Consider the following 14,679-nt stretch of genomic DNA (forward strand, 5'->3'; position numbering starts at 1 on the left):
AACAGGATTAGGCCCAAAATCCATATGACTTTGTGGCTTGAAAATCCACAAGCTTAAAATTTACTTTAAATTGGTCCCAGGATAATGAAAGCAAACACGAAACTTCTCTGGAAGGATATTTTCTGAAGTTAGACTTCAAAGAATTCCCATATATCATATGCCAAAAGACATGACCAAACAAAATTATAGATATCACTAAAAATATGAGAAAACAAGTTCCATGACTAAAATTCAGCTAAGGGAAACATGGACTGAAGATATTAGCATGATCCAGATATAGGATAAAGAGAGAGAGTTAAAAGTAGACCAAAGGGTCAAGAAAATACCAATATAGATTCAGGGGAAAAAAAGCAGCCCCCTAAATAAAATGTACTTATAATTAAACTACAATTTGATATGTGGTTTTAACATTCAATTAGATACAATTAAAAAGAGAATTCACGAACTGGAAGACATAGGTAAGGAAATATGTCATGATAGAGCAGAAGACAAAAATTGAAATACGAATGAAAAATAGGTAAGGAGAAACATTAGAAGATGTGGTATATATTCCATCTGAATTACACAAAATCAACTAGAAGGGAGGGAAGAGAATTAGCTTCAAATAATAGCTCAGGGTTTTCCAGAAATGGCAAAAGACACTGATAAGGAAGCAGGACGATTCCAAGAGTATAAATTGCAGTAAGACAACACATGACTAATTGTAGTGAAAATGCTGAATGTCAAAGCCAATGATTTCTTCAAATCGCACACAAGGTAACCAAGTGCAAGCAAGTGACAGGCTAATAGCCAACCTCACAAAAATGAAGTAATAATGAATGGATTCAAACATAACAATACTTGAAATGCAGCAAAACTGAAATTCTTTTCAAACCAAATGAAGATTCTTGCTGCCCACAAATTTTACTAAATGAATTTCTTAAAGGTGTATTTCATGAAGAAAGGATATGATCCCAACACTAAGAAAGAACACTGAGTACAGAAATGATAAATATATAAGGTTTACCTAAACAAATTCTAGATACAGAAGAAGTTACTATATTATCTAATTTGTGAAACTAACATTCAAGACAAAATAGAAATTAAGTAGGAACTGCTCATTGGATTTATGCTCTAACGTGCTTATGTGTTTAGAAGGGAATAGCACAAATGAATTCTATAATATGCTAAAATAGAACATAAAATGGTTAGACTATCAAAATCACAATCATAAAGTAAAACTTCTAACCCATCAGAAGGAAATTCATGCAATGGTACAGGGAGGCAAAATAGAAATGTAAACCAATCAAAAAGTCAAGAAATAAAAACAAAACACACCAGACAATAAAATACATGAAGAGGCAAACAGGAAGCCAAGCACGTTAGCAAATAAGAATATAAATGAAAAGATACTTCTAAGACTTAGCACTGTGGCACAGTGGGTTAAGCTTCACTGGTATCTCACTTGAGCATCACCAGTTCTAGTCTGGGTTGCTCCATTTGCAATCCAGCTCCTTGCTAAAGTCTCCAGAAAAAAACAGGAGAAGATAGCCCAAAAGCTTAGTGCCCTGTCATCAATAAGAGAAACCTGGAAGGAGTTCCAGGCTCTCGGCTTTGGCCTGGCCTAACCTTGGCTGTTGTGGCCATTTGGGAAATGGATGGAAGGTCTCCATCTACAACCCTGCCAATAACACAAACTAATACAAATTGAAAATTATATGTTAGCTGCTTGAAAAATCACATTATTACTTTTCAAAAATTTTTTATATTTATTTTCATTTTAAAGGCAGGTCTTACAGAGAGAAGGAAAGACAGAAGTCTTCCCTCTGCTGATTCATTGCCCAAATGGCCACAAATGTCAGAGCTGAAGTGATCTGAAGCTGGGAGTTAGGAGCTTTTTCTAGGCCTCCCGTGCAGGTGCAGAATCCCAAAGACTTAATCACCCATTGGCTGCCTTCCCAGGACATAAGCAGAGAGCTGTACTGGAAGTGGAGCAGCTGGGACACAAACCAGTGCCCATACTAGGTGTTGGCACCACAGGGCAGAGGATTAATTTGCTGTACCATCATGCTGACTCCGAGAACAATATTATTTAAAAACAAAGTCTAAAACATCATTAATTTCCCCCTCTAAAGTAGCTATAATTATTTAGGTGTAACTCTAATATTTCGATATTCTTCCCAAAATAGTTTCAGAATCACTTTAAGCTACAGAAATAATCACATATAAATGTAAATACTGGGTTAAAAACCAACAAATGTATGCAATACTCTTTTAAAAAAGACTTTACTTATTTTAAAAGCACAGTTATATCTGTATATCAAAATAGCATATATATGTATATATGTATATATATATATATATAGAGAGAGAGAGAGAGAGAAAGCTGGCTTCTTCTAAGCTTTCCACTTCTATAAAGTTACAAAGCATCTATTTCAATTTATGCAATTGTCCACCTTACTTCAGTGAGGTACAAATGTCAATTATAGTTTCTGTAGGCTATTCAGTCGGTATAATATATACTAGAAAATTTATATAACAAAGAAATTCAGGTGGAGGGAGGTTCACATTGTTTCTGAAAACTTCTGAAATTGGAAGATGGTTTACTGAAGTCTAATTTAATACCCTTTAAATTTAAAATCTCAAGCTCAAACTCTATTTTTTCGTATTAATGACTTTTAGTCTTTGGCAAAATTTTTAACTGGTATAGTTCCTTGCTGGCTCTGGTCAAAAAGCAAAACCCATTCCTAGGTTCCTCTCCTTCTATTCCCATAAGACAAATTAGTAGGTTTAGAAACAAAAGGGGGAAAAGCAATGTAATCAATTAAGTGTGAAATAGTTCCAAGAATGGCTACTGCTTGAACAACATTGACCAATGACCGAAATAAATTTTGCGCACATTCATTTCCATCTCAGAGCACTGTGGCTAAAGAAAGACTTACAACTTTTACATTACCCTTCATGACAGACACACCATCCTATCACCGAGTAACAGAAGACAAACACTGACCTAGTTTAGAAGTGCCGATGAAAAGAAAATGAAAACAGGATACATAACAACGGCGAGGAAACCATGGTAACTGGGAGAGGAAGCTGTTTTGCTTACTTTATTTTGGTCAGAACACTCGGCAAGCTGAGCCTTTAGCTCTGTAATCTCGGCCTCTAGCAGACGGATCACTTCTTCATAGTCCATTTCCATTCTGTGGGCCTGCCTCTGTGCAGCTTCAGCAAGATGAATGCGACTTCGCAGAGCTCTTGTTTCTTCAACCACAGCTTTAGCTTCCTAAACATCCAAGTTAATATCATTGAGAGCACAAACAGAAGCTTATACAAAATTATCCTTTCAAAGTTTAATCAATGCACATACTTTCCACCTGTAAGTTTGAACACTAAGATTTTATTTTATTGTGTGAAGTAGCTGCCTGTTCTTTGTGTGTGTGTGTGTGTGCATTAATTCACTGGATAGTTTTCCACATAGAATCTCTAGCTTCACACAAATTTAGAACAGCATTTGAAAATAAGGAAAGAAAAAAAAAAGAATTGAAAATGGAAGATTAAGAATTGGTTCAAAAGGTAAAAATAGGAGGCTGCATGTGGTTGGCTTTGTGGCATATCAAGTAAAAGCTGCCACCTGTGTCACTGGCATCCCACATGTATGCTGATTCAAATCCAGGCTGCTCCACTTTCAATCCAGCTCTGCATTACTGGCCTGAGAAATCAGTGAAGGATGGTCATGCACATGGCAGAGCAGGATAAAGTTCCTGGGGCTCCTGGCTTCACAGCCTTGGCTATTGTAGCCACCTGGGGAGTGAACTAGCATAGGAAAGACCTCTTTCTCCCTCTATGTCTTCCTGTCTCTTTGTAACTGACTTTCAAACAATTTTTTTTAAGGAGGGTATCAAATCTCCTAGATTCATTCTAATTGCTACATCTCCCTTTTGGTTTCAGTCTAAAGGTAGAATTTGGTAATATACACACAGACACAACTGCACAAACATACAAGGTATCAAGAGGATCCAATGTTCGCAAAATACGTATTAAGTACATGTTGTAGTTTAAGTGTTTTGTATGTCTTTTCTCATTTAATCTTTACAACAACTTTGAGAGAAAGGCATAATTACAAATTATTTCAGACATTAGCAAACAGGCTCAGAGAAGTTACATAGTTTAAGGAAATACAGTAGTGCCAGAATTTGAACCCTGATCTGCCCAACTTCAGCATTAATATCTTCTCTTCATTAGCTTATTCTGCCCTGAAGTGGCAAACTCAATTCAAAGCACAGCCCCACATACCAGCCACTCTCCTGCTTAGCACGAGATAGGAGTGGCCAAAACTACTTGCTGTCTCAAAATGTGCCCTGGTATTTGGTGAAAGATAATACTTTAAAATACAATGTAACAGACACGTCACCATTTCTCTCAGTGTGTGTGTGTGTGTGTGTGTGTGTGTGTGTGTGTGTGTAGAAATCTCTCTCTCTCTGCAATGGAACTTTCTGCTCCAATTGCCATAGCTAATATTAAATTATGGCTATTTTAATTTTCTTAGAATGGTTATAGGACATTTGCTTTTGCTTGAGCCTAAAAACATTTGATGTTCCGGGATGGCTAGGGATATGGACATACTCTTAAAGGTTAGTTTCTCATTCAGCCATTCAATAACTATTTATTACTTATCATGTATCAGATTCTTGGTTTGACATTCTCTTGCCCCTCTGCCTTTATGCTCCATTTTGGGTGGGGGGGGCAGATAAGATGGTAAATGAGTAATGACCAGGAAAGATCTCATTGAGATTTGTATTTGAGACTCATAGTGAGAATGAAGCCAGGACCACCTGAGGAGCACCCTCAGGCACAGAGGGAACTGTTTCTACAGAGACCCTCAGATAGGACTGTGAGTTTAGAGAATAATACAGAGGCCCGCATGGCAGGGGCAGGGTCACTGGTGATGGGGGCAGAGCTTAAGGGTTCTGTGAACTACTGTAAGGACTTTGGTTTCACCTGGAGTGCAACAAGCGAGTGATCCCAAGTTTTGAGCAGAAAAGAAATATGGATCTCAGTGATAAGGCACTTGCACTGACGTGTTGAAAAGTGATTGTAAGGGATGGGTAAAGTTGGAAGCTGGGAGGCGAGTAATGGAACAGGGGATTTAATTAAGCCTTAGACGATGGTGATAGTGGTGAGGATGGTGTCAAGTGTTTAGATTTGAAATACAGTCTGAAAGTAGAGCTAACAGAACAATAGCTCAGTAACATTTATTTAGCAGTTACTGTCTCTAGACAGCCATGCTTTCTGCTAAAAGTACAAAGGGATAAAAGATATCTTTCCCCCTTCTTTCTGGCTCACCTTAAGGTAATAGATATGACTGCTAAGACAAATGGATAAAAGAAGGGTGTATGAGGCACAAAGAACCACGTAAAGCAGAGAGATCAGGAGGATGTGGCACATTTGAGAAATGATATTAGACCAATTTTATTGCAGCAGAGTTTTTCTACGAGGGGTAAAAGCTAAAGAAGGCTGAGGAAAGGGTAGATGAAGGTTGGGCTCTAGTAGAAATGACATTGGGAGAGCATAGCCTTCATGACAGAAAATGACAGGGGGAAAGTGTGCTTTTCAAAGATCAACCTGGTAAAGTGGCAGGGACTGGGTCACTGGGGATGGAGGCAGAGTGAGGCTGGAGAGAGGCAGTCAACCTTCAGTCTTCTACACTCTCATCTGTAGAGCCTTGTATTTTGTAATAGGCGCTTTTAGAAAGAAATTCCTAGGAAAGAAAGGTATATCTACCCATTACATCAACTAGCTAGATCCAGGTGACCAAGACTCTTCAATGACACAGTTGGGTCAATTTCACTTCAGACGACTGCTGTGCACGAGGAGGTAAGAACTCCTCCAAGTGCCAGCACTGTATTAAATCTTCCTTATGGGCCATTCAGCAAATCTGCACAAATGATAGAAGTATCCATTATTCTTCCTCCTGGAATTTCATTTTTTTTTAAAGATTTATTTTATTATTTTTATTGGAAAGGCGGATATACAGAGAGGAGAGACAGACAGGAAGATCCTCCGTCCGATGAATCACTCCCCAAGTGAGCGCAATGGCCAATGCTATGCCGATCCGAAGCCAGGAGCCTCTTCCGGCTCTCCCACATGGGTGCAGGGTCCCAAAGCTTTGTGCGGTCCTCGACTGCTTTCCTGGGCCACAGGCAGGGAGCTGGAAGGGAAGCAGGGCTGCCGGGATAGAACCGGCACCCATATGGGATCCCGGGCGTGCAAGGTGAGGACCTTAACCACTTGCGCCACCGCCCGGCCCTGGAACTTCATTTTACAGATAAGTCACAAAGAACTGAAAGCTTCAGGAGCTTGCCTAGAATCATAAATCTAAGAGTTAGGATTTGACCCATGGAATCTACAAAGTTTGCATTGTTGGCTATGATGACACACTATCTTGCCAACTATAGAACATTTAAAAAAATGCACAGGGCAAGAGACTGATCAAGCAGTTAAAGGGGAGGGGAGGATGCTCATGTCCATATTGGGGTTCATACCTGCCCCAAGTTCCTGACTCTATCTTCATATTAACACATAATTACACTCTTGCCACTCGTGTGGGAGACCTGGACTGTATTCCTCCTGGCTCCTAGCCTCAGTCTCCCCTAGTCACAGCTGCTGTGAGTGTTTGGAGGAGGGAAATAGTGTCTAGAAATTCTCATTCTTCCCATTTGAATTGCATTCAATTCCTAACTTCATCCCCCACCAAAAACAAAACTTGTATATGATGATATCATCACTACTCACGCCTACATAAACTTAGGATGTGACTATTACAGTAGACTCAAACACATTTGACACATTTGAGTCTACTATACTGTTGCTCATTTATTCAATCATATGTACATAAATGGCATATACATATTTGATCATATATATGGATACATAATATTTGCATTTTTCAAATTGACGCATACGTGAAATCTAGAAAAAACTTAAGAAAAAATAGATATACTATGGAAAAAATATACTTGGATTTCAGAATTTTTTGCACTAACATAAACTGTGTCTCACCTCTGCTCTCTATTCCATCTTTCTGCTAAAGTGTGCCACCTCGGGAGACAGTACGTGGCGACTCAGGCAGTTGGGCCCCTGCTGCTATGTAGTAAGTCCAGATTGAATTCCCAGTCCTGGTTGCAGATCTGGTACAGTCCCAGCTCTTGCAGGTATTTGGCAGGCAAACCAGCAGATTTCAGATGCCTTTTCTGTCACTTCTCAAGTAAATTAAACAAAACTTATCTTTTAATCTCAATTTCCATGAACTTCCTGAAGTGTTCTCTGTATAACTGTCACATTAGGGGAGCAGCAGCAAACTCTCCACAGATGCAAAAAATAATAACAATGATTTGTCTCTTTCACATTCACTTCATTCAGCTTTTCTTCCTCTAAAAAAAAAACACTTTTATTTTTGTCCAAAGAATGCTAGTTAATTAAGTGAAGAATCTGGATGCAATTTATATAGCCAGTGTAGTGTACTGATGGTAATGCAGTGTGAAATGCAGTTGGGTGTTAAAAGATGCAGAGGTTTTGATGCTGAATAAATCCATGCTATTTCTTTAGTAAATGTAAAATTGTCAGGCTGGTGAATGTGACCCCTTAGCAAAGTTCTAGCCCAATTCCCAATGAATGGCTGTTTAAAAGATCAGTGCAATGATGACTCTTGGAGGAAGCAGCAAAGAAAAGATAACAGCAGTGGCCGTATTTAGCCATGCAGGATCACATAAATCCATGTTCTCTTTTCCTCCTGGGCTGCCTTCTATTAAATAAATGTAAAAATCCTCTATGCAAGCAGCACTTGAGCTAGAATCTTCCCAGCACCTCACTGTGAGCCTGAAATCCCATCAGGGTGAACGCTGTAGTTAATTTGCTGACTTACTTAGCATTAAGGAGAGTTTAATTCAGTTTAGAAATCTAGATGACTTTAAAAAACCAAACCCAATAAGGTCTAATATTAAATCAGAAAAATCAGTACAAGTGCTATATGTTAGTGGGCATTAAGAACAACAGCATTAGAAAGAAACCTTGAATTATGAAGTAAACTTTCTCACCATTTTTTTTTTTTTTTTGGAAACACTAAGAAAACTCACAGTGTCCTTTTGCAAAAGGCCACTTTTCCACCTCATAATTTCACAGCGAATCTTTAGGGGAGATCAGACCAAATTTTTTTTTGGAAAATATAATTCAAATGAATAAAAATTTTTTTGTAGAATCTACATGGTTTGGACTAGCTCTTTGACTGTACGAGGGACACAAATTAACTCAGAGAAGGCATAATGTATTCTGTGATTCTCCACAGACAGAATCTTTTCCTCATAAAGTTAATATCTAAATTTTTTTAATGAACTTATGAATGGAACATACATTGGTCAGAATATTAGCACACTGTTTTTTTTTCTTTCATCTTCTGTAATTCTCTAAGACCAAATTATTCACCTGTGTATAAATAACACTTACTTTATAAGATCAAAACAACTCTTACAGGAGGGTTAATGCGACTGTTATAGTTCTATAATTTTCCCCCTTTCATCTTTACTACTATAGAAAAATGTAATAATCACCTGTGCAAAGAGGGTCTGACTACGTAACATATTAAGGGTTTTCCTAAGGCACTTAATTAGTAATGCCAGCTCCTAACTTTAGAAAAGTTTTCTGGAAATATAATTGGCACATGTCTTTTTTAATGATAGCAATAACTATGTAAAACCCTTTCTTCTCTAGTTATGAGCTATAATGGCTCCCTAAAGTAGAAGGAAAAAGCATTAACTGCAGCTGCTCTTTTGTAATTAGGCCAACACATCTACATCACTAAACTTATAAATTCTGTACTTCTTAAACTAACCAGTAAATCTTTCAAAATGTCAATGGCTGACAGGAGAAAAAGGAGCTGCAAAAAGATATATGCTTCAGTGTAACGTAACTTATGCTACCAAGCTCTAAAAAGCACCGCTCTTATCAGCTTCCTACATCCACTCATTGGAAACCCATTCTTTCTTGCTTCCTTGACAGCTTGTGAAAAAGATGAAGGGTTACATAGGAAGAGGGCTGTAAAACGAAGTGTGTTTAAAAGTATATTATATCTCATTTCTTTAATCCATAGATTTATTAGAATACATATAATATATATTTCAGTGGATAATCTCAACAACTTTGTAGATGTTCATGAGTGAGTTTACAACTCATCCTTTAAGCTTGGATGTATTTAGAGGAGAATTCATGGGACACTTTATCACCTCTGGTACGTGCTCTCTGCTTTCTCTTTGCTCACTTCCTCTCCAGGTACCTATCCATCTCACAATTCCACCTGTTTAACAAGTTATGAAGCACTGCGATGTCTTAACTCCTGATGTAACTTGTAGCCATTCCTTATTTTCCACTCACATCACTAAAGAAGATGAAAATATCCCACTCCAAATATATTTCTTTTGCTTATTTCAAATGACTGAGAGAAACTCCAAATTTCTGCATCAGCAAAAATTATTTTGAAAAGCTGACTTTTGTAAAAGAAAGTCTATAGCTAGCTACATCAATAAACAGCTAATGCAGGCAGACATTTCTACGTGATAGCTCCCTTTCTATCTCATCTCTATCTGATAGAGATGACCACAGGTGGCTGCTGACTGTAAGATTCCTATTGCATAAGCAGACAGTCCTTGCTCACTACACACCTTGCTCCACCCCAAGTCTTCTTTAGCTCTAACCGCAGCACACATCACCACCCCTGCTCCCTTTGTTAAGCTCCACAGAAGCTTCAGCATTCTTGTCCCTCCATGAGTCTTGCATTGAACAGGTCCTCACTTTACAAAAGATTTCCTTAAGTTCTCAAGAGAAAAAGCAGGTCCATCAAATTATAATTAGCTCTAATTGACCCTCCCAAGAGCTGTAACTTCTTTACCCATAACTTCCTCATTCTCCACAAGGTACAAAATTGATTTCAGCCTCTGATATATATATATAAAAAAAGAATCAACGAATTTTCAATCTTTTAAAATAAACTGGAGTCTCTAATCCAGGGATCCAGGGAAGATACACAAATATATCTAATGTGATAAATTTTATCGAGTGAAACTTGTTCACATTATAAATGTCAATTAGTTAAAACCCTGTGTGGGGTTTGTGGTGTGCAGCAGGGCTTAAGCTACCAATTGTGATGCCAGCAGCTCCTGTCCCAGTGCCCAGGAAGGCCTGGTTCTACTGCTTCAACTTCCTGCTAATGTTCCTGGGAGAGCAGCAGATGAGGTGCAAATACCTGGGCCCCTGACATCCATGTGGGAGACCTGGATTCAGTTTCTGGTTTCAGCTTTCTGACTGACCCAGTCCAGGCCTTTGAGGTCACTGGGAGTAAACGAAGCAATAGATGATCTTTTTCTCTCCTCCTATAACTTTCAAATAAGTACTTAATTTTAAAAGCCTGTTTTGACAAGGTATTTCATCCCAAACACATGTTTTCTAATTTAGTAAACCACATAAAAATCATTTTCCTAATTCTTCAATTCTGGTACAAGTATGCTAAAAGAGAAGACTTGTAACATTAGAAACTTCCTTGCATAACTGGAGTTTGACATCTCTTCAGCAAAACACGATACACGTCAAAGGCTACGTTTTTAGGTATAATTGTTGTAAGCTGACTAAAACCATCCCATAAATGAGACAGAGGCCGGCTGTTGGAAGCTTGGGAGTCTTCATTCACTGGTGGGCGGACTGTCCCATATCACTATATGTGGAAGAGGGGAGCAGCCCTGACCAGCTGTGTTCAGTGGTTTTTAAGTAACAATCACCTGGTCAACTAAGAGAGCAATGGCACATGATAGGAATCATTCAATCAACTAAACTCACATCAGCCCCCAATACAATTTGTCCAATCAAGTGTAGTGACGTGAATACAGACACCCAATCAATTTAAGCACCATGCACTCTAAAGTATCCAATCAGTACGAGCCACATCTCACCTAGGAGCAAATGACAGAACCAGGTAAACAGGTTCTTCATGTACAGAAACCAAACCAATATCTCATTCTCAATTCAGATATTTTCTTGTAATAAGCTCTCTCATGTTCCCTTTAGGACTTTTAAAGAACCCAAGGTTATAGGTTATGGACACATCCTAAAAATGTTTCTAAAGATCTAGCCTTACTGCCATCATTTTCTGTTATCTGGACTGACACAGAAAACATACAGAATTTTTCTGAAGTTTGGGTTTTCACGGAAGACTTGATCTCAAAATAAAAGTTTTCCTTTGAAATTAACCATTAGGAATTTAAGTCAATTAGAACTAAATTTTCTTTATATTTTGTATTGAACAAACTTAACTCAGAGTTATACATTTAAAACTAGATATAAGATCTAACTATCTAAATTTCACAGTCATGAAGAAACATGATGGGACATGAATCAAGTACTGAAGGCGTATGTAAAGCGAAAATTGTAGGTACTGGCCAACACCGGTTATTCACTCAATGAACACATGTTGACAAAGCAATTTAAAAGACCAAACAGGACTAGGTGTTTAGCCTAGAAGTTAAGATGTCTATATCCTGTACTGGAATACACAAATTCATGGCTCCAGCTACTGACCCCAGCTTCTAATTCCAGCTTCCTACTAATGCAATTCCTAGCAGGCAGTTTATGCCTCAGGTCAACCAGAGAAACCTACACAGACCCTGAATTATGTAAAAATTAATTCTATAATTGTAAGTAGTTATGAAAATGAAGTATGAAGTAAAAAAGTGCAAAATGTGGACACACACACACAAACACATAGATGGGTTAAAATGAGAAGACTTTGGAAAGCAAGTGAATGAAGTAAGAATATATCTTAAATACTTCTAGGAAAGATACACAATAGGAGAAATTATAGAGACAAATATTGCTGCAACAATAACTTGTTTTTTTTTAAGTAGAAAGATAATTTATATGTAGGGGAAATACTTGCCCTCTAATAACTTTATTAAAAGCATCTTATATATTGAAATGGGAAATAGAGAAAGAAAAAAAGGAGCAAACACACAAAAAAAAGCAAGAGTAGAAAGAACGACAGGTAAGACAGGAGGCCAAAGGCAGGAGTGGCAGAAAAGTGCTGGTAATCTCACCAGGAAATGAGCTGCCTTCAACACTGAAGAAATACCATGCAGTTCATAATCTAATTTGAAGTGAATAGTCTTGCACTAGCTTTTCAAAAAAATTTTTTTAGTTTATTTGAAAAGCAGAGTTATAGACAGAGGGAGAGGAAAAGAGAGGGAGGGCAATGCTTTCTATTTGCTCATTCACTCCCCAAGCGGCCACGATAGCCTGGAACAAGAAGCCAGGAGGCAGAAGCTCCATCCAGTCTTGGGTGGCAGGGGCCCAAACACCCAGGCCATCTTTCCCAGCTTTCCCAGGTGCATCAAGTAGGGAGCTCGATCAGTAACAGGTGGTGGTCCAACCTGCTCTATCACAACAGCAGTCCCATCATAGTCAATCTTTGATCTACAACATGGAAAAAGATGAATTAAAGTGCCATATTTGCAGACAGTGACTTATTTATGAGGTATGAGACATGACTAGAGAAATCAGTTTTTAATTCTAAAAAGATTGTGGAAAAATCATTTAATACAATGTTAAGTGTCATATATTAAAGCAACAGGGTGAATATGTTTCTCACACAGTAGACAGCAAAGATAAAAGTTTTTCAGTATTAACTGCCTTATCACTTTCTCCTTGGGTAGCTATTAGTTTGGCAGTTCAATGCATATATATTCCTTTAACATTAAGAATCATACAATGAGGGCCAACATCACAGTGCAGTGGATAAAAGTCATCACCTGCGACATTAGCATACTGGTGCTGGTTTGTGTCTTGTCTGCTCCAGTTCTGATCTGGCTCCCTGCTAATGACTTGGGGAAAGCAGTGGATGGCAACCCAACTGTTTGGAGCCCCAACCACTCAGGTGGAAGACCCAGAAGTTCCTGGCTTTGGCTTGGCACAGCCCTGGCTGTTGCGGCCATCTGGACAGTGAACTAGCAAATGGAAGATCTTTCTCTATGTGTAACTCTTTCAGAGTAAGTAAACAAATCTTTGAAATATATATATATACATATATATATAAAATGTTTGGTATTTACAGGGATGTTTGAAGCATACACCAAAAGGTGTTCTTGTAGCAACTAAGGAGTTTTATAAATGCGCATCAGTTTTTAGTTAAATGACAAAAATGTTATTGTAGATGAAGAACTACACTTTAGTAATGATATAGAGGAACTACGGGAGGGGAATTGGGGATGAGATAAGGGAAATACCAGGAGTCTATGGAACTGTATCATAAAATGATAATAATCAAAAATAATAAATAAATAAATAAATAACAACAATGATAGAACAAGGCCTACTTTTTTGTGTAAATATGCCTCTCATGACTCAACAGCTACAGGGCATCTACCAGGAAATGCTCTCTCTGAAGAGAAGGGAGTTGCTCTATTCTTTCTTATTATTAGATTGAGTGCTTCTTATATACTAGTTATGTGACTTTCAAAGTGCCTGTATAAAAAAAAGTTTTTAATAAGTACTGCCTGATTTCTCTTACCTAGTCTCTGTCACAAGTCATATATGCCGTAAGTCATTTAGACATGCATGAAATAAATGATGAAGGAGTGTGCTAAGCAGCAATGACACTCAGAGGATGAGTGGCTCACAGTGTGGAGCTAACACTCTGGCACCATCACTTTGAAGGATCCTGACCTTGTACAGTTAATACAGCAATTCTTTATGAAGAATGAGATTTTCCCTCTTCCAAATTCCTCCAACACTGCAAATTGTAAATTATGTGACTGTAATTAATCCAACAATTAAAATGGGCCAAGAGTATAAACAGGGTACAAAACAAAAGTTAGTTTTAGAAAAAAAAAATTCAGACTCCTGCAGAGTGTAAGATTTTTTTCCTATATTACAAAAACAATCAACTCTTTGGAAATGGGGATTTTGACATAGATAACTTTCATTTGCCAATGCTTGCTTACAATGCTGCATTCACATTGAGTGAATCATTAGGTATAGGCAATGCCTTTGTAAACAAGAATGCCAACATAGCTGTCCAAAAGCTATTTTCTCATGGTTCTCCTTTTCCAAGGAAACTGTGTTCCTCTTAGGCAGTTTCTTGGGCAGAGTACAATGGTGCAGAACACTGGAATCATTTTCCACATCACAAAAAGGGTATTAATACTTAAATCCAACTAAGTTTGTTTAGTGAGTTTCTTCTATCAGATTCATAGCCTTACTTTTAAGAGCTTTATAGTTTCTTAAAGACTTTTTTTCAAAAACATGTGAGAGAATTGTAGATTCACATACAGACAGATATAAGGGATAACATGGAGATGTCATCCTTTGCTCTCCAGTGGTCTTCCTCAATGGTTATATTATTACTATCAAATGTGGTAACCAGGAAAATAACAGACAGAATCCACTAAACTTATTCAGATTAAACCAATTTATATGTACTCATCTATCAAAAACAACAACTTAACGATATGTAAAATGATTTGGATGGATTCCCAAGGGAGTAGCACTGAATGATAAAAGCCAGTATCTGCTGGCATTGGGCACAGCAACTTAAGCTGACACTCTGGATGCCAAGTCTGTGTCAGAGTACCAATGCAGTCTGATTACTCTGTTTCCGGTAACCATCCT

At 37.9% G+C, this 14,679-nt stretch overlaps 1 protein-coding gene across 1 annotated transcript in view; it reads right to left on the reverse strand.

Annotated features, from left to right (window-relative positions):
- STXBP4 (syntaxin binding protein 4) overlaps nucleotides 1-14,679 on the reverse strand; it is a 132,927-nt gene that overhangs the window by 62,811 nt on the left and 55,437 nt on the right. The window contains exon 14 of the mRNA XM_041000289.1: nucleotides 3,086-3,262. Coding sequence (XP_040856223.1) covers nucleotides 3,086-3,262 — 177 coding nt within the window. The remainder of the gene's footprint in view (nucleotides 1-3,085; nucleotides 3,263-14,679) is intronic.

This window comes from Ochotona curzoniae, unplaced genomic scaffold, assembly GCF_017591425.1.
Source record: "Ochotona curzoniae isolate NIBS_2020 unplaced genomic scaffold, NIBS_Ocur_1.0 scaffold_2453, whole genome shotgun sequence".
NCBI lineage: Eukaryota > Metazoa > Chordata > Mammalia > Lagomorpha > Ochotonidae > Ochotona > Ochotona curzoniae.